At 57.7% G+C, this 19,493-nt stretch overlaps 1 protein-coding gene across 2 annotated transcripts in view; it reads right to left on the bottom strand.

The window, feature by feature from the left end:
- Positions 1-7,538: 7,538 nt before the first annotated feature.
- The window catches only part of RGS9 (regulator of G protein signaling 9), a 51,840-nt gene continuing 39,885 nt past the window's right edge, over positions 7,539-19,493 (bottom strand). For both annotated transcript variants that reach the window (XM_069542350.1, XM_069542351.1), the window contains exons 18-19: positions 11,940-12,364; positions 7,539-7,934 (exon numbers count right to left, since the gene is read on the bottom strand). In XM_069542350.1, the coding sequence (XP_069398451.1) occupies positions 7,808-7,934; positions 11,940-12,364 (552 nt within the window). In that variant the 3' untranslated portion in view covers positions 7,539-7,807. The remainder of the gene's footprint in view (positions 7,935-11,939; positions 12,365-19,493) is intronic.

The following is a 19,493-nucleotide window of genomic DNA, read 5'->3' as shown; positions in this document are numbered from 1 at the left end:
GAAGTGGATAAAAGGCGTCGTCATCACACGTCAGCTTGCTTCTCAGGGACCATGGCCGGGTGGTGGGCCCTGGAGCAGCACTGAGGCCTCGCGGGCCCCTGCGGCTGTTTCTGCAGCCCCTCTTCTGCTCAGCGTGGCTTTGCCCCTGACCACCAGCACCTGTGATGCCCTTGATGGGCTCCTCTCAGGTCCTGGTGCTGCTTCGCCCGAATGTGCAGGAAGGGAGAGGCAGGTGGGCAGACTGTAGTGAAGGGGTTGAAAGGGTGCCTAGGCGCAACACACACGCCAGATTCACGCCAGACTCCCCTGCGGGCAGAGGCCGTGTCCCGAGAGCACACTCTGGCGGGCTTCTTCCTTCCCCCCGCCCAGCCTCCCCATCCCTGACCAGGCCCTCCCGGAGCGCTCCCGTCAGGTATCACCTGCACAGGCATCTTCATCTCAGGGTCTGCTTTTAGGAGACGCAGCATTGTTGTTGCTGTTGACACTCCAGCTCATCTCCTCCCTTTTTTTCTCTGTTCACAGCACATGCTGTGCGGCTGAGACACACTGCATTTTTACAGAAGACGTGGCTCTGATTTCCCCAGAAGCCGGCGCTGAGACAGCCTTGATTGGTCACGCGATTCACGGCATCTATGGGATTAAAACAATGAATTTGAGCAAACTCTGTGAGATAGTGAAGGACAGGGAAGCCTGGCGTGCTGCAGTCCATGGGGTCACAGAGTCAGGCACGCTGAGCGACAGCAATAACCCGTCACACAGTGTGAGTCAGGTGGGTGAAGAGAAAGGAGAAAGAAAATGCTGTTTATGACTGTACAGAAGTAATAATACCAGGGAATTTCAACTATGTCTTGGGGAAAAGAAGAAAGGGTTGAAAGTCACCAGAAATGTGACTTAGAGGCCGGATACGTAGAGTCAGCCTCCAGGACCAAAGGATACATTTTTGTTTTGTTTAATTTTATTCTTAGCTGGAGAATAATCGCTTTCCAATACCGAGATGGTTTTTGCACACATCGCCATGAGTCAGCCTAGGCACACACGTGTCCCCCACTCCTAAGCCTCCCCCCACCCCCCTCCCCACCCAACTCTCGAGGTCGGCACAGCGCTCCGGCTGGGGGCTCCTGTGTCAGATAGCAAACCCCCCAGCTTTCTGCTTTCCATGTGCAAATGTGTGTGTTTCAGGCTGCTGTCTCAGATCACCCCACCGTCTTCCTCCCCCACCGTCGGACACACAGACACAGAAGTAAATGGTGGGGCTGAGGCATTTGCCCGAGAAGACATCAGCTCACAGCCGCCCCCGCACCGCCAGCCTGCACCCGCGGTCTCCAGCCAGCCCCCCACGCTCCTCCTCACTCACTCCCCCCACCCCAGGCTCTGCTCCTGAACCCCCCTCCTGTCTCCCTCCGCCCTGCCTGCCAACCTGCTCTCGAACACCAGGTCTTTGGCACCCCTTGTCGTGTCTGAGGATGCCCACGAGGGCTGCCTGGGCCTTCCAGCTCCTCCGCTAATGCCCCTCGGGACCCTTCGGACTCAGCGTAGTGCGTAATCTCCCCCACCCGCCTCCTCTTCTTGGTCCCCTGGCCCATTGGAGGGCAGCTGCACCTTCTGATGCACTGGGCTCCCCGTCTCAGCCGCCTTCACCCCCAACCTCTTCTGGCCCCTTTCGACGTGCCCAGGCCCGTCTGACCTCTGGCTGTTCCGTCCCTTCAAGCCCCCTGCTGTCAGCCTCATGCGGTCCCTTTACCTCTCGAGCCCTGTGGAGGTCTCACAAGCTCGCTGTGGCTCCATCATCCCAAACTCTGCCCCAGACAGATTCTTCCAAAGTGTGACTCTGATCAGACGCGCTCAGGCTCCATGACCCCCCTGTCGCCCATCGAGTTAAGCCTGTCCTCTTGAGCGCAGCTCTGGGGTCAGCCTGCATCACAGCATCACCTCCTCCTGGCCCTTTAGTGAACCTTAAGCTGCTAAGTGACTTCAGTCGTGTCCGACTCTGTGCGACCCCATAGACTGCAGCCCACCAGGCTTCTCCGTCCATGGGATTTTCCAGGCAAGAACACTGGAGTGGGTTGCCATTTCCTTCTCCAATGCATGAAAGTGAAAAGTGAGAGTGAAGTCGCTCAGTCGTGTCCGACTCTTAGCGACCCCATGGACTGCAGCCCACCGGGCTCCTCCGTCCCTGGGATTTTCCAGGCAAGAGTACTGCAGTGGGGTGCCATCGCCTTCTCCTTAGTGAACCTTGGTCCCCCTCTACCCTGCAGCCACCCGTTTGTCCCTGTGGTCCTTCCAACGGGAATGCTCTCCTCCCCTTCCTCCCATCAACTGAGGCTCAACCTAGACTCACCTGTGAAACGCTGACGGCACCCGTGAAGTGATTCCCCCTTCTCTGAAGTCTCTAGGCAATTGATCACATGCTGCTTTGCATCATTTTAAAAAATCTTTATTGGAGTAGAGTTGCTTTACAAAGTCATGTTCGTTTCTGCCGTACAGCAAAGTACATCGGCCATACACATATCCTCTCTTTTCTTGGATTTCCTTCCCACTGAGGTCACCACAGTGCTGAGGAGAGTCCCCTATGCTATACAGCAGGCTCTCACTAGCTATCTGATCTATACGCAGCAGCGTACACCATTTTAACGCAGATTTTAGTGCCCTGGGCCTTCCCTGGTGGGGTAGACTGTGAAGAATCTGCCAGCAATGCAGGAGACCCAGGTTCGATCCCTGGGTCGGGAAGATCCCTGGAGAAGGGAATGGCAACCCACTCCAGCATCTTGCCTGGGAAATCCTGTGGACAGAGGAGCCTGGTGGGCTACGGTCCGTGGGGTCGCAGAGTCGGACACGACTGAGCAGCTAACACTTTCACCGTCTAGTGCCCTGACTGCCCAGCAAGTCCTTAAGGGTTTAAGCCACGTGACTCATTCTGGCATCTTCCTGCGCCAACCACACAGCAAGTCCTCAGGACGGCTGTTCAGCGAACCCTTAAATTACTCAGGTTGATAGGACTAGCTGAGCCAGGCCACATCTGGAGATAAACCACACTCTTCCTTGGCTCTGCCGCTAAACACACACAAAGCTTCTCATTGGTGCTTCCCTCTCACGCCGAGCAGTGCAGATGCGTGCCTCGTTACAGACCATTCAACTGCTCTCTCTGCAGACTCAAATCTCTTGCCCGGAGGGCTTCAAGCCAACTCCCCCTGACCAGAATCGCAGTCTCTGGGCTTAGCCGACTTCTGAGAGCCTTCTTCTTTGTCTTCCCGTTCCCAGCTGTCCACTGCTGGGACAATCCCCAGGCGCAGGAGCAAAGCCAAAGCTTGACCCCAGGGCAGTGTCCCCTTGGAGCCAGCTCAAGCGAAAGCAACCCTGCCTCCCCGAGATGAAAGCTCCCTGCAGCCGGGTCACCCGTGGCCTAGCACCACGCTGCCATGGCAACACGGATTTTAAGCCATCGTCGGCAGAGCCTGCTTCTTCGATTTTGGCAGCCCTGGAGCAGCCTCTCCTGGGTGGGTCTTCCCCCGACGAGGGGACCCGGTGCACCTGAGGGGCCCAGATCATTCTCTGCAGTCAGGACGGCCCGAGCTGGCAGCTGAGACACTGAGACCTGCTGGGGACTCCCATCAGGGGACGCCCCCTTCATGCTTGGACCACACGCATGTCTTCAGACAGACGTCACTGCCAGGGAGGGCGTGGGGGCATCAGCAGCCTCAGGGCCGAACCCGCAGAGAAGGAGGGAAGCAGCTCCTCACTTCTCTGTTCTCCAGGAACCTGGACCTTCTGTCTTCCGTGTCCACGCAAAGAGGCCGCGAGCCCCAACACCGCTTACTGCCCTGTGCCTCAGCCCCCGTCCAGGGGCCTCTGCGTGGCCCAGCCTCCAGCCTCACCTGCTCGACGGGGGAGCTGACGAGCCACTCAGGCTGAGCGGGGAAAGACGCGCCTGTGTGTGCTCAGTCCTGTCCGACTGCTGTGACCCCATGGGCTGTGGCCCACCAGGCTCCTCTGTCCACGGCGTTCTCCAGGCGAGAATCCTGGACTGCGCTGCCGTTTCCTTCTCCAGCGGACCTTCCCGACCCAGGATCGGACCCGCGTCTCTCACCTCTCCTGCGTTGGCAGGCGGGTTCTTGATCACCAGAGCCACCTGGGGAACCTGCAGGGACGGATGAAGTGAGTTAATCAGTTTGCAGTCCAGAAGTCGGGGGTGGACATGCAGAGATGCCCTTCCAAGTGAGGATTCTCTTGGCCATGATCCACAGGCTGAGGAGGGAGCTTTCTTCCTGCAGGAGTTTTTCTGCAGAGTCTCAACACTCACCAAAGCCACTAGAAATGGCCCGGCCCCCCGGTCGCCCCCAGGACGCAGCAGCCAGGAGGCCCCCACAGGCTGCCATCCGCCTGCAGCTCAGCGGCTCCAGGGGCTCCGGGGCTGAGCACAGGGGGAGCCCGGTCCCTTCCGCTCCCCGCGCCCCACCCCCCTCTGGCTTTCCAGCCAGGAGAGGACCTTCCTTTTGGCCCGCTTCATTCTCAGTCCCCAGGAGGAAAATCTGCCTCTCTGGGGATCCGTGAGCCTGGGACTCCCCCTTCTGGTGAAGCCTCAGGAGGGGACCGTCCCCAGAGTGCAGGGCAGGGCCTCTGAGCCCGGGACCCGTGTCCCCTCGCCCGTGTTCCGCTCGGCCTGTCAGCGCCCGAAGGCCCCGGCGCCCTGGGCTGGCACAAACCCAGACTGGTCCCTTGCTTGTCTCGCTGCCCTGGAGTCCACTCACCCTGGGCCTTCCCTGCCTCTGAACAGCATGGGGTGGAGACAGAAATTCCTTCACGTGTGGGCCGCCGCCTTCCTTCCTCCTGGGGTCTCTGTGACTGCACTTCCCCCGAACGCAGGGCTTGCCCAGGCGGCACCAGTGGTAAAGAACCCGCCTGCCAACGCAGGAGACAGAAGAGGAGCCCGGAGGCGACGGTCCCTGGGGTGGCAAAGAGTCGGGCACAGCTGAAGCGACTTGGCACGCACACATGCTCAGCTCAGGCAACCACGGAGTCCATCCTCCATCCCTGCATGGTGGGCGGGGTTTCTCTGCAGGACCCCGGGCGCCCATGGGCACGAGTGTGCAAGCCCGGTGCTGAGATTCTCCTTGTCTCCAGACACACTGGCTGCCGGGAGGACGTGGATTTGCCCTTCATCTGCTTTCAGACCAGCTTTGCAATGAAACACATCCAGCTGTGACCCCACGGACTGTAGCCCGAGTTGCTCTGTCCGTGGGAGTCTCCAGGCAGGAACACAGGAGTGGGGTGCCGTGTCCTCTCCAGGGGATCTTTCCGACCCAGGGACCAAACACAGGTCTATTGCACAGCAGGCAGACTCTACCTTCTGAGCCACCGGGGAAGACCATTTCAATGGATTGGCCTGCTCACCTTCCAAGAAACGAGGCTGACTGCTCACTCTCTGGGAAGAAGTTTCCCTTCCCCTTCCTGAGGGACTCCTGTGAGCCCAAGAGAGGGGACTCTGTAGAATCTGAAATGAGATGCTATTTCAGAGCTGAAGCCTCTGAGTTTCCCTGCAGGGCAGTGGATCCAGGTTTGGGGAACACATCTACCCACCCCCACTCGTCTCCTGATGTGTGTAGAGCGATGGCTCAGCCCCAGTGTTTGTGGGCTAAATAAAGAAAGTGTCTGAGGTTAAAAGTGAGAGGTTCTTGAATTCTGAGGATTAAAGGTGAAGAACATAATAAGTGGTTTGGCAAACCACTTACCTTTCTTCCTACGAGGACTTTCCAGGCAACTTTTTTTCAAGGTGTTGTTTTTTTTTAATGTGAACCATTTTTTAGAGTCTTAGTGAGTGTGTCACAGTATTGTTTCTGTTTTATGTTTGTTTTTTGAGCTACAAGGCCTGTGGGATCCTCGCTCCCCAACCAGGGATCAAACCTGAGCCCCCTGCTTTGGGAGGGAAAGCCTAAACCTCTGGTCCACCAGGGATGTCTCCAGGTAACTTTTAAGAAATGTTTTATTCACCACGTAACCCTTAATTTCAACCCACTGCCCAGTTCAAGCATGATCCCGGTGGACCCTTCAGGGCAACACTTCAGGGCTTTGGGCAGAAACCAGCAGTGCCCAGCACACGGCAGTGACCTGTGACCTCTGCTCCGGGTTCCTCCACTGAGGCTGAGACTTCAGAGCCATCATCCTCTGTCGAGGGTGGGGTGGCCCCGTGCATATAGTTCACTCGGCAGCACCTCCCCTGGTGGCTCAGCTGGTAAAGAATCCGCCTGCAATGCAGGAGACCCCGGTTCGATCCCTGGGTCGGGCAGATCCGATGGAGAAGGGAACAGCTACCCACTCCAGTATTGTGGCCTGGAGAATTCCATGGACTACAGTCCATGGGGTTGCAAAGAGTCAGACACGACTGAGTGGCTTTCACTTTCACTTTGGTCTCTGCCTACTGGAGTTCAGGAAACTCCCACCCCCACGCTGACACAGGCCCACTCCAGCCATGGCAACTGAAAATGTCTCTAGACACTGCTCAACGTTCCCTGTGACAAAGTTGGGCCCTGCTTGAGAACCAGTGTTCAAGAGGAATTCCACCAAGTGAGACGACCCGCTGCTTGCCCAGGGTCCTGCAGAGACTCACCGTGGGGCAATCTGTCCAGCTTGCTGAGTTCATAACTGGAGAAAAGCTGGGAGGGAAGGGCGACCGGGACGCAAACCTCTCAGAGTGGCCCCAGCATGTCCAAGTCACGGCCAGGCCGCCCGCAGAGGCTCCCAGCCAACGCCCTTACAGCGGGGTCCAAATGCACAGCCACCCTCGAAAGACACAGGCTCAAGAACACCCCAGCAACCTCGCCACGACGTTCCTGGAACTGCTCCGCCATCCGGGCCCCCCCCCACCCCGCCTTCCCAGAGGTCGGCCCTGCGCTGTGGTCTGAGAGCCCCACTCCTTTCTCCAGCAGTTCCCTGGTCCACCTCATCCCACCTTGCCCTCTGCTTCTGGGTGGATCTGTGCAAGCCTGGCACTCCAGGAGCGTGTCTTTCCCAGCCCCCTCTTCCTGTGTGGTGGCCCAGCCCCAAGCTCCCCCTGCGGAGCTCAGTTGATAAGAGCATCACGCACAAACCGACTATACGTGCAGGGAGCTCTTGGAGGCGATTCAGTTCCCTTGGTGCAGAAAACCAAGACCTGAGTTTATGGCATAAGTGAGATCCGTAAAGGGCTTCCCAGGTGGCTCAGAGGGTAAAGCGTCTGTCTACAACGCAGGAGACCTGAGTTTATGGCATAAGTGAGATCTGTAAAGGGCTTCCCAGGTGGCCCTGGTGGTAAAGAACCCACCTGCCAGTGCAGAAGACGCAGGAGATCCAGGGTTTGACCCCCAGATCGGGAAGAGCCCCTGGAGCAGACCAAGGCAACCCACTCCAGTAGTCTTGCCTGGAGAATCCCCTGGACAGAGGCGCCTGGGGGGCTACAGTCCATGGGGTCGCAAAAGAGTTGGACACGACTGGAGGGACTTAGCAGGCAAGAACTCATAGATGGCTTATCAAAGTAGACGTCCGCTAGCATTCCAATCCAAAAGCACTCCGACAAGGTAGCCTTTTATTGGTTTTAAGGCAGCAGGTCAAGCCCTCTGGTGCCCATGCCTGTCTTCTGATGACAGGAGGAAAGACGGGGGCAAGGGAAGGGCCAGCCACGGGGCACCCGCCCAGAGCGCTCTTCTGCAGGGTCCAGCCATCTTGGCCCTCTGGCCCCCACGTGTGATCTTCATGCACTCTGGTCCCAGAGCCAGCGGGCCCCGGGCCCCATCCTGCCGAGTCTGTGGGAGCGGCTTCCTGGCCCAAGGCCCCGGGCTCAGCCAGCGTGGCCCTCCACCGGGCTCTCCCAGGGGCAGACGACCTCCTTTTCTGTGGCCTGGTCACCTCGTGCTCTCAGGCAGGCCCCACTCCCCATGGGCACGTCCATCTTGATCTGGAAAAAGCTTCAGACACAGGAGCAGAGCAGGTGTGTGGAGACGGAAGGTCACCACACCCGGCTCACCCGACCCCCCGAGGAGGCACAGACCCAGGCGCCTTTCTGGAAGCTGTGTGTGCGGTGACCCACTCAGGGCTGGGGGGGCCCCTTTCACTGGGTGCCGAGGGAGGCTCTGTCTCCTGCTGAATGAAGGATAATTCAGAGAACACTTTATTTCCCTTTTCAAGGGGCTTCAGTTTTTTCTGTTTTGATGAATTCTATACATTCCTATAGAACAACCAGGACCCAGGCCTCAGCCCCTTTAAGCCGCCTTCTAATGAAGTGATGGCACTGAGCACAGAGGCTTGCAGAAGCCCCGAGACTGCTGTGGCCACAGACTAGAGCATCCTCTCAGCAGAGCCCATCCGGAGGAATCGACAGACAAGTTCTTCCCCCTGGATCCCCCCCACCCCGGACACACAGCGCACAGACAAGGCTGGAGACTTGGGTATCCATGGCAACCTACGACCTCAGCACGGAGCCTCCATCTCCAAGGCCACGCGTGGCCAAAACGCAGGAGCGTGGCACAGGGTGGGGGGTGCTCCGCGCTGTCTCCCCCCAGACCGAGCAAAGGCGGGGCTGCCTCTGTGTTGCGTTGTCTGGAACTCTTCCTTCTGTCCCGGCCCGGAGCCCGCAAGTGCACCCTGGAGCTCCTGTTCTTCACCCAGAGAGCTGCCTCGGGGCAGGGGGCTCTCAGAGGTCCGTCTTGCTTTGCCGCCCATAGTGGGAATAACAGGGGCCAGCCCTGAATGGAGGCTGTACACTGTCAGCCCCCTGTAGCCCCACTGAGTGCCCCCCAGGGCAGATGTGTGCAGGAGGTGGGAGGGGAGGGGAGGGCCCCCAAGGCAGGGGAGGGGACGGGCGCCCAGCACCACCTGTGGGTCCCACCACTGCCGCTGAAATTCCCTGACCTTTAAAAAATGCAACAAATTCATTAGGCCAAGGTTTTAGGTGCCGCAGGGTGAGTGGAAGAGGATTGCATTGTTGTTTAGTTGCTAAGTCATGTCTGACTCTTTGCGACCTCATGGACTGCAGCCCGCCAGGCCCCTCAGTCCATGGAATTCTCCAGGCTGGAATACTGGAGTGGGCAGCCATTCCCTCCTCCAGGGATTGAACCTGGGTCTCCTACATTGCGGGTGGATTCTTTACCACTGAGCCACCAGAGAAGCCTGGAAGAGCATCTTAATAGAAAGGGGGAAAGATGGAAAAGAAAAACAATCCCATGGACTGTATAGTCCAAGGGGACGGAAAGAGTCAGACTCGGCTGAATTACTTCCATGTCACTTCACTTTCCTTTCCCCCAGAAAGACAGCAGAGGGCAGCGCTGAGTCTGGAAAGGGTCTGGAGGCCAAAGGTTTCTCCATGGGGGTCTGCTTTCCCAGAATCCTCCTCACCCAGCACTCTGCCCCCTCCATCTGCCCAGCCCCCAGGCCCTAGACCCCAGACCACAGAACCTGGGTCCTCACCAGACACCCGTGTGCACACAAATGCACAATCCCGTGTGTGCACACACACAATCCCCATGTGCACACACACAATCCCATGTGTGTACACACATAATCCCTGTGTGCACAAACACAATCTGGTATGTACACACACACTCCCCGTGTGCACACACACAATTCTCATGTTCACACATACACACAATCCCGTGTGCACACACACACAATCCCCATGTGCACACACACAATCCCCATGTACACACACACATAATCCCCGTGTGCACACACACAATCCGGTATGCACACACACACTCCCCATGTGCATACACACAATCCCGTGTACACACACACACAATCCCCATGTGCACACACACATAATCCCCGTGTGCACACACACAATCCGGTATGTACACATACACTCCCCGTGTGCACACACACAATTCTCATGTGCACACATACACACAATCCCCATGTGCACACACACAATCCCGTGTGTGCACACACATAATCCCCGTGTGCACAAACACAATCCGGTATGCACACACACACTCCCCATGTGCATACACACAATCCCATGTACACACACACAATCCCCATGTACACACACACATAATCCCCGTGTGCACACACACAATCCCGTGTGTCCACACACTCCCCATGTGCACACACACACTCCCCATGTGTACACACACAGTCGCCTGTGCACACATACTATCTCCGTGTGTACACAAACACACTCCCCATGTGTACACACACACAGTCCCGTGTGCATGCACACAATCCCCATGTGTACACACACACTACCCACGTGCACACTCACAATCCCCATCTGCACACACACACAATCCCTGGGTGCACACACACACAATCCTGTGTGCACACACACACACTCGCCATGTGTACACACACACAGTCCCGTGTGCATGCACACAATCCCCCTGTGCACACACATACTCCCCACGTGCGCACTCACAATCTCCATGTGCACACATACACACAATCCCCGTGTGCACACACACACACAATCCTGTGTGCCCACACACAATCCCCTTGTGTACACACACACTCCCCACGTGCGCACTCACAATCTCCATGTGCACACATACACACAATCCCCCTGTGCACACACACACTCCCCACGTGCGCACTCACAATCTCCATGTGCACACACACACCATCCCGTGTGCACACACACACTCCCCATGTGAGCACACACAATCCCCATGTATACACACAGAATCCCCTGTCCACACATACAATCCCCATGTACAAACACACACAATCCCCGTGTGTACACACACACAGTCCCGTGTGCATGCACACAATCCCCCTGTGCACACACATGATCCCCGTGTGCACACACACAATCCCCACATGTGCACTCACAATCTCCATGTGCACACACACACAATCCCCGGGTGCACACACACACAATCCCGTATGCACGCACACACACAATCCCCATGTGCACACACACAATCCCCGTGTGTACACACACAATCCCGTCCACACATACAATCCTCATGTACAAACACACACAATCCCCGTGTGTACACAAACACTCTCCATCTGTACACACACAATCTCCTGTGAACACACACAATCCCCGTGTGCACACACACAATCTGGTATGCACACACACTCCCCTGTGCACATACCCAGAATCCCTGAGTGTGCACACACACTCCCTATGTGCACACACACACAATCCCGTGTGCCCACACACTCCCTGTGTGCACATACACACACAATCCCCATGTGCACACACACAGTCTCCTGTGCACACACACAATCCCTGTGTGCACACACACAATCCTCATGTGTACACCCACAATCCCCGTGTGCACACATACACAATCTCCATGTGTACACAAACACTCCCCATGTGTACACACACAGTCTCCTGTGCACACACACCATCTCCGTGTGTACACACACTCCCCATGTGTACACACACAGTCCCATGTGCATGCCCACAATCCCCATTTGCACACACACAATCCGAGTATACACAAACCCTCCCCATGCACACACACAATCCCCATGTGCACAAACACACTCCCCATGTGTACACACACACAGTCCCGTGTGCACGCACACAATCCCCGTGTGCACACACACTCCCTGTGTGTACACACACACTCCCCACGTGCGCACCCACAATCGCCGTGTGCACACACACACAATCCCCATGTACACACACAATCCCATGTGCACGCGCACACACACAATCCCGTGTGCACACACACACACTCCCCATATGAGCACACACAATCCCTGTGCGCACACAATCCCCTGTCCACACATACAATCCCCATGTGCAAACACACACAATCCCCGTGGGTACACAAACACTCCCCATGTGTGCACACACACAATCCCCGTGTGCACACACTCTCCCCATGTGCACACACAATCCCGTGTGCACACACATAATCCCCGAGTGCACACACACAATCCCCATGTGTGTGCACACACTCCCCATGAGTGCGCATCCACACACACACACACACCACCCCCTCCATCCTTACTTGGCTGCTCTCCGGGACCTCGGTCGTGATAGCTGCCGGCTGGCATCCCCCAGGGGCTGCACCTTGCCATGGGCCACAGCGGGACACTTCGGGGAGAGCCGGGCGAAGACCGGGGAGGCCAAACAGCCTCGTCTTAGGAACCGGCCGAGGGACAGGCGCATGCGCGCCTTGGGCTGGGCCCGGGGCCGGGGCTGGTCCATGGTGGTCCCGCCGATCGCCCGCTCGGAGCCCGGGGAGCCCTCCAGGGCCACGCTGATGGGTGAGGGACAGACGGTGCTGCTGGGCCGCCGGATGAAGCGGCTGGGCGAGCGAAAGGGCCTTCCTGGGGAGCGGCAGCTCGGGGAGAAGGGGCTAGAGGGAGAGGGGGGCGCGCAGGTTCCGGTGTACACAGCGAGGTGGGGGCTGGGGGCCAGGCGCTGGCCGGGCTGCAGAGAAGGAGAGAGACCGGGAGTGAGGGCGCAGCTGGCCCCGCTGCGGGCTGCCCCCTGCCCACTCGGCCCCTCCCTGGCTGGAGCCCAGGCCCCCACCGGTTGCCCCTGGGGACCGGGGAGGGGTGCCCCGAGCCCCCTGGGAGGATGGCACAGCCTCGCACAGGCTTCCCCAAGCCCTGGCCGCCTCCGCAGGGCACAGCTGGAGGCTCCTCCAGGCCTGGGAGCCAGGGGGCCAGGCTGGGGTTTCCCCTCGCCCATCAACTCCACCCTCCACAAGCTCGGGCTCTACCCACCGAGCATCATCCTGTCTCCCTGTGTCCTCGGTGCCACCTGTGGTCCGCAGGCATGTGAACCCCTTTCCTGAGAGCACTGGAGGTGGCGCAAGGAGCCCTGGCTTGTGCGGACCCTTCCAGGCCTGACACCGGCCGCCGCATCCTGAGCCCTGACGCACGCCCACCGCCCCCTCTCCTGCGCTTCCCACGGGCACCGCAGCAGGGCCTGGGCCCCCGGCGGAGGAGGAGACTGGAAACACAGATAAGGCGGCTCCTTGAGGCAACCGCCCTGGGCGGCTTCGGCCCTGGTTCCCTGACCAGCGGGCCGGGAGCGGGGAACCGGGGCACCGTCAGCTGAAGGAGCCCGAGAGCTCCGAGCGAGCAGATGGGGGCGTCAGGATCCGAGTCCTGGGCAGGGAGGCTCGCCTGTCTCACCTTTCCCCCGCCAGGCTTGTGTCCCCCAGGGCCTGCCACCACAGCTGTGCAGCACTTCGTAGCCCCGTGTGGTCGGGGCTGGGGGCTGGGGGCTGGGGGCTGGGCGGGTCCGGAGCCATGCCCGGGAGAGCTGGACTAACACTGCCTCCAAGACAGGACTGGCCTCAGGGAAGCACAAGCCCTCCATGAAACCGCCACAGTCGTGCAGCCCAGAGGGGCGTCTGCCCTGGGGGCCTGGGCATCGTCTGGGCCCGAAGGAGGGTGGCTGCGGGCACCCACACGCTTGAGGAGGGTGCAGGCCCCAGCCTGAAGAGGGAAGGGTGGGCAGGCAGAGCCCCCAGCAGCCCTCAGAAGAAAAGCAAGGCCTGGAAACCACCAGGGCTTAGCCCTGGGGGTGGTGTGAGGGCCTCACTTTTTCCCACCTGCTCCCTGAAGCTCAAGCAAGATTCTGAAACAGCAGCTCAGAGCCACCGATGCTGATCCACTGCTCAGACAGGCCTACCATCCAGAGCCTAGGCCCTGACCCAGAGCCACTGGGTTATTATGCTTATTAATCACCATCGTGGTTATTGTTAGCATGCTTGAGAAGCTCAGAAATTCAAGTTTCTGGGCTGCAAACTTGAAGTGAATTATTGTAGGTACCTCCTCCAGAGCAGCTAATACTTACTATGCCCATTTTACAGATGAGAAAGCTAAAGCTTCCAGGAGCCAAGCCCAGGAACGCAGGGATGGTCAGCAGGCTTTGCAACCGGGCTCACTGACTCCACAGTTTACATGTGTGATGCCCAATGGATGCTTACAGGTCAGCATCGCACTGGGTGTCCGTTATAAATGCAGACCCCAGACTCACCCCAGACCCACCAGAGGGGAACCTGAGGGTGGGGCCTCACAAACACCGAGGGCGCTGCTTTGCAAGTAAGCAAGGGCCAGGTCGTGTGAGGAGCTGAGCCCTGTGCTTCTGACGCCGCCTCCTACAGGGACTCACGTCTCCCCTGCAGGACAGTCTTCAGGGAATGGCCTTGATGGAGGGTTTGGGAGGCGACTGTCAGGCGTGTGGCCCTGCGGTTCATGAAGACCTACTCTGTGCCAGGCGTGTGGCCCTGTGGTTTATGAAGACCTACTCTGTGCCAGGCGTGTGGCCCTGCAGTTCATGAAGACCTACTCTGTGCCAGCTCCTTGCGAATCTACAGCTGCCACGTTTTAGAGACCAGAATGCTGAGGACTGGAGCGGTTTGGTACCGTCCCCAGGCTCCCACTGCAAACCACTGACTGCAGAATGCAGAACTCTAAGGTGGCCACCAAGACCTCAGGATGGGTGTGCGCCGGGCATGTGCTGGGCAGCCACCGCCACGATCTTCCCATGAGATGTGGCATAGGGGACTCTGAATCACTCTGGCGCCACTGAGCTCTTCACTGAACCCTTCAGTTGCAAGCCTAGAAGCCAGAGGCAGAAGTCAGAGGCTCGTGATAAAGGCCCACCGAGCCGGGGTTCTCCATGGCTGGTTCTGAAGATGGAGAGTGGGGAGCAGGTGGCAAAGAGTTTGGGCAGCTTCTGGAAGCTGAGAGCAGCCAGCAGAAAATGGGGCCCTGGGTCCTACAACAAGAGATGGGATCCTTCCAACAACCTGGAAGCAGACTCTTCCTGAGCCCCCAGTAAGAACTCACACAGCGCAGAGCCCGGAAATCCTGCCAAGCCTCACCCGGCCAGCCGTGAGCTCGCAAGTGGTGGCTGTTGGTGCGAACTTGTTACTCGGCGATTGTTAACTCATACCGTGACCAAATGAGAGTCTGACCCCAGGTCCATGTAACCCTCAAAGCCCTCTTGCCTACTGATCTGCATTGCCAGCCTGTTGCCTACAGGGTCTGGGCAGGACCTGGGGTGCTGGGCCAATATGCCAAACTGAGACCAGGCTTTGTTCAGAGAGATGGGGGGCAGCAAGGTTCTCCTCCCTCCAGCTCACCGAGGACACCCGCACCCCAGGGCATCTCCTTAAACCTCATGCATTCAGCCTGTGGTCAACTCCCGTTATGACCCCACTTCACAGATTCAAACACTGAGGCCCACGGAGCTGAGGCAGCCTGACCCAGGGGACTTGACGGCACGCACCCCCACCTGACTCCAGGCTCTCCCCCAGCCCACCCCTCTCCCCCAGCACCTGCTCCTCCCCAGGACGAACGACAGGACAGGTAAAGAGGCAGCTCCCGTCCGGCTTCACTCACCTGTTCTGAGAAGATCCTTCCTTCTTGGGGGGCAGCCCTGGATACAGCCCACAGGCCCTGGACACTCAGGCAAGATGCCTCTTCCGCCCGCTCCCACCACGATCCCCCCTCGCCACAGCCCCGGCAGCCCAGGCCACACCCACCGCGGGCGTGACACGGCAAAGCAGCGCGTGCAAGGTGTGTGGCAGAGAAATGAGACGACAGAGACGCAGTGATGGCGAGCTCAGCTTCATTCTGTGCTGCTGTTTATTTTCCCGGGAGAAGGCGATGGCGTGGAGCGGGCCGCTGACATGAGAACACGAGCTCAGGCTTTAATGAAAGGCAAAGCAGATGGTACAGGGATGCCATTCACGTCCCGTCCAGAAGCCAGCTGGGAATTTGGAGGAGACCCTGTGGCCACTTCCTGGGAGTAGGTGGGAGGAGGGGGCTGCCTTCCGGGGCTGCATGCTCTGCACCAGCCCCCCCTTGCCTCCCCCTCACTCTCCCTGTCTCCGCTGTCCCCCAAAGCAAGTGAGCACACTCGACCCCGCGGGGGAAAATCCACACGTGCCCACTCCCCGTTTCTTCTGTTGGTCATCTCCCCTGCCCCCGCCCACCGTCAGCCTTCCCACCACGGCCTCATCAGTCAGTGCCTGCTGCTGGTCAGCCCTCTCCCAGGAGCTGCAGGCAGACCACAGGACATCGACGCCCCGCTCTCCTCCCCTCGGATATATCCCAGCGGTCCCTGGAGAGCCGGATTCTCAGTGAGAACAGAGGCGAGATGGTTTGGGTCAACAAGGCTTTACATGCCCTAAATGATCAAGAATGGTGAGTCACAGTACCGGGCAACACAGACACGCAAGGGAGCACGCGCTGCAAGAGCATGGAGCTTCTAGGGATGGTGGTGATGGGGAGGACAGCAGTGGTGACGGCGGAGGTGATGACGGTGGCGGAGGTGATGACGGTGGCGGAGGTGATGACGGTGGCGGAGGTGATGACGGTGGCGGAGGTGATGACGGTGGCGGAGGTGATGACGGTGGCGGAGGTGATGACGGTGGCGGAGGTGATGGTGGTGGTGATGACGACGGTGGTGCGGGTGGTGAGGATGACAGTGAGGATAGTAACCGTAACAATGGAAGCGACGCTGCTCACGGCAGCCAGCACCTGCTGAGCACTCACGCCAGGCATTTTCCAAAGCACGCTACTCGACTCTCTAGCCCGTGTATTCCCACTCAATGCTCACAACAAAAGCAGTCTTCTTCCTAAAAGCCAAGCTTCAAACTGGAATTCTACAGAGAGAACCCTGGCACTGTGTAGCACAGCTTAGCTTCTAGCATCAGATATACCCCATATGGGTAGAGAAACTCGAACTGTCTAGAATTCGATATTAACACAGCTGAGACGGTGCCTAAGTGCAGGGCATAATAAGGAGTATGACGGTGATCTAAATGTGGCAGCAATATTGCCCAGGTAAATACCGCTTTCGTATCACTTGAGAGTCAGAGGCCCTGCGGGGCGAACAGGGATGGCGAGCAGAGGCAGAGGCGGCGGGGCAGGGCCGCGGCTGGAGTCCAGAAGCAGGCGTGCTTCCGAGACCTCAGAACTGGGGAGGGACCTGCGGCTTCTCCTATGGAACATGAGACTTTCCCGGTGGACCCCTCGACTCCCCAGGCCAGACAGTTCTCCCGCCCCCGTGTTCTTGCAGCACGTCCGTGTTGCACACTGCCCAGCCTCGACGCACTCTGCCTGTGTGTGGCTGTTCACACCCTCGTCAGCCCCATGAGGGCAGAAAGCATCTGTCCACTTTTGTAGCTGGGCCAGAGCCCCTACTACAGGCTGCCACACAAACCGAGTGCTTAAAATCCATTGGTGGATGTGGATTAAGAGGCACAAACTACTGGGTATAAAATAAGTCAGATGCCAGGGTGTAACGCACAGGACTGGCGTACGGGCAATGCTCCATAATAACTTTAGACGGAGTATAACCTATAAAGACACTGAATCGCTATGCTGAACACATGAAGCCAATGTAATATTGTAACCTAACTCTAATAATAACAGGATATAAATAAAAGGCGCGTGTGGGATGTAACTGCTGCCATCCAGAAGCGAAGACGTGTGTCATCTGCCCTCCTTCAGGCGGGGCTCACGTGTCCAGTAAAGAATGATAACCTACTCTGTTGACATGCCCATTCCTCTGCTTGGATTGTGGGGTCCTTGTGTGTCTGACATGAGGTTTCCAGCAGCATTTCTGCCAGACCTACTACGTGTCTGACCCGGAGCACCCAGTACTCTGCTGGAGGATGACAGTCGTGTGAAGCAGACACGTCTCCCAAGTGACGAATGGGCAGGTGAACGGTTGAGTCAAAGATAAGCAAGACACACTCCACGACCTGCAGGTCCAAGGTGCACCTCGACACGCCCACCAGCCACCCCCACTCTGCTGGGTGCACAACCTCAGCTCACACACGGTAACTACGAGGGGTGGCAAATACCTCCAGATCATGCTTCGCAAACTCTCCCCTGAAAGTAGGACAAACAGCAGGAGAGCCGGGGAGCCACGCTGTCCCGGGAGTCTGAGGGCAGAGCCTGAATCTGCCACAGCCAGGCATGAGATGGCTTTGATGTCTCAAATTTCATCTTAAAAATTCATGTACATCTTGCAGTCTAATTCATAATATATTCATGATTATTTTAATGCGAAATTTTAAAAATTATCTATCTTTCCTCCCATTCCAAATCTTCAAGTAAAACTGATGCCCCGGGCTGGGTATCCTCCTGGAATTCACTGAGTCTGGTCTAAGAAGCATGGATCTGGCCCCAAAGCCTCAGTTCACAAATCACAAAGCACAGAGGTGAAAAGACTTGCTCGAGACTACATGGCTAGCGGGAGAATGAGGACCAAAACCTAGGAGGCCTTCTCCGAACCCAAGGCTCCGTCCACTCATCCATCAACTTATCCCTCCATCCATCCACTCATGCACGCTTCCATCCACCCACCCATCCACGCTTCCATCCACCCACCCATCCACGCATCCATCCATCCACACATCCACACATCCATCCATCCACACATCCACACATCCATCCATCCACGCATCCACCCATCCACACATCCATCCACGCATCCACCCATCCACACATCCATCCATCCACACATCCATCCATCCACGCATCCATCCATCCATCCATCCATCCATCCATCCATCCATCCATCCACACATCCACCCATCCACGCATCCATCCATCCACACATCCATCCATCCATCCATCCATCCACCCATTCATCAAGTCATCCATCTATCCACTCACATAATGCATTCATGCAGAGTTGATTAGACCCACAGCGTTAGACTCCAGATAGTAAGGTACTGTCCCCCCTCGTGTCCGTTTACAAGAGGTCCATCAGCTGCAATTTCTCCTTGAGGCGCCCCCTATAGGAGGACTCTAGCATTCTCCAAAGGCGAGGGGAACAAAGTCCCTCCAGCTGCTCTTTCAGAGCGTGGGCTGGTCTCTGCCTGGGAACAACAGAGCGTGCCGCCCCGCCACGGGCTCACCCAACCTAAAGCTATAAAGAAGGGAAGCACCAACATCTAGAAAACAGCCGAAGAGAACTATCGTTGACCCTGACTCACTTTGAAAATGTGGCAGACCTCCAACCATCCCTCCTACGAATGAAGACATCAGCGCCTTCATCCTTTGTCCAGAAAGATGCTCCGTGTTACCTGGACCCATCCTGAGGCCTCCTGCCTGAGTCCTTCATTCCTACAAGCTACTAATTCCCCTGGCATCGTGTAACAGGGGGCGAGGAGGCAAGAACGAAGGATAAACCCCACCAGCCTTCACAACTCAGGACTGAGAACAGTCTCAACAGAACTGTGTCGGCAGAGCTTCTCTGGGCTGCTTTGAGGAGGAACCTTGAAGCAGCCCCTTGGGCGGGTCTCCAACTGCTTTAGAGACAAAGTCTAATTTGGAGAGACTGGAGGAGGAGCTTCCTGAAGCCACGGGAAACAAACAGCAAACCTGCCTGAAGAACTATGCGGAGGGCGGGGAGGGCCCTTCTGAACGAGCCGAAGCCAATGGCGGTTCAGAAGGCGGCTTTTCTCTCTGGCTCTCACCCCAAGGGGTCCGGAGGGACGCAGGCAGATGTCACAGCCATGTTGTCAGGTGCCCAAGCCCCTGCCTTTACCCACCTGAGGCCGCTGGCAAGCTGGACG

This window comes from Ovis canadensis, chromosome 11 (assembly GCF_042477335.2).
Source record: "Ovis canadensis isolate MfBH-ARS-UI-01 breed Bighorn chromosome 11, ARS-UI_OviCan_v2, whole genome shotgun sequence".
NCBI classification, from domain to species: domain Eukaryota; kingdom Metazoa; phylum Chordata; class Mammalia; order Artiodactyla; family Bovidae; genus Ovis; species Ovis canadensis.
This window is presented reverse-complemented; position numbering and strand designations above follow the sequence as displayed.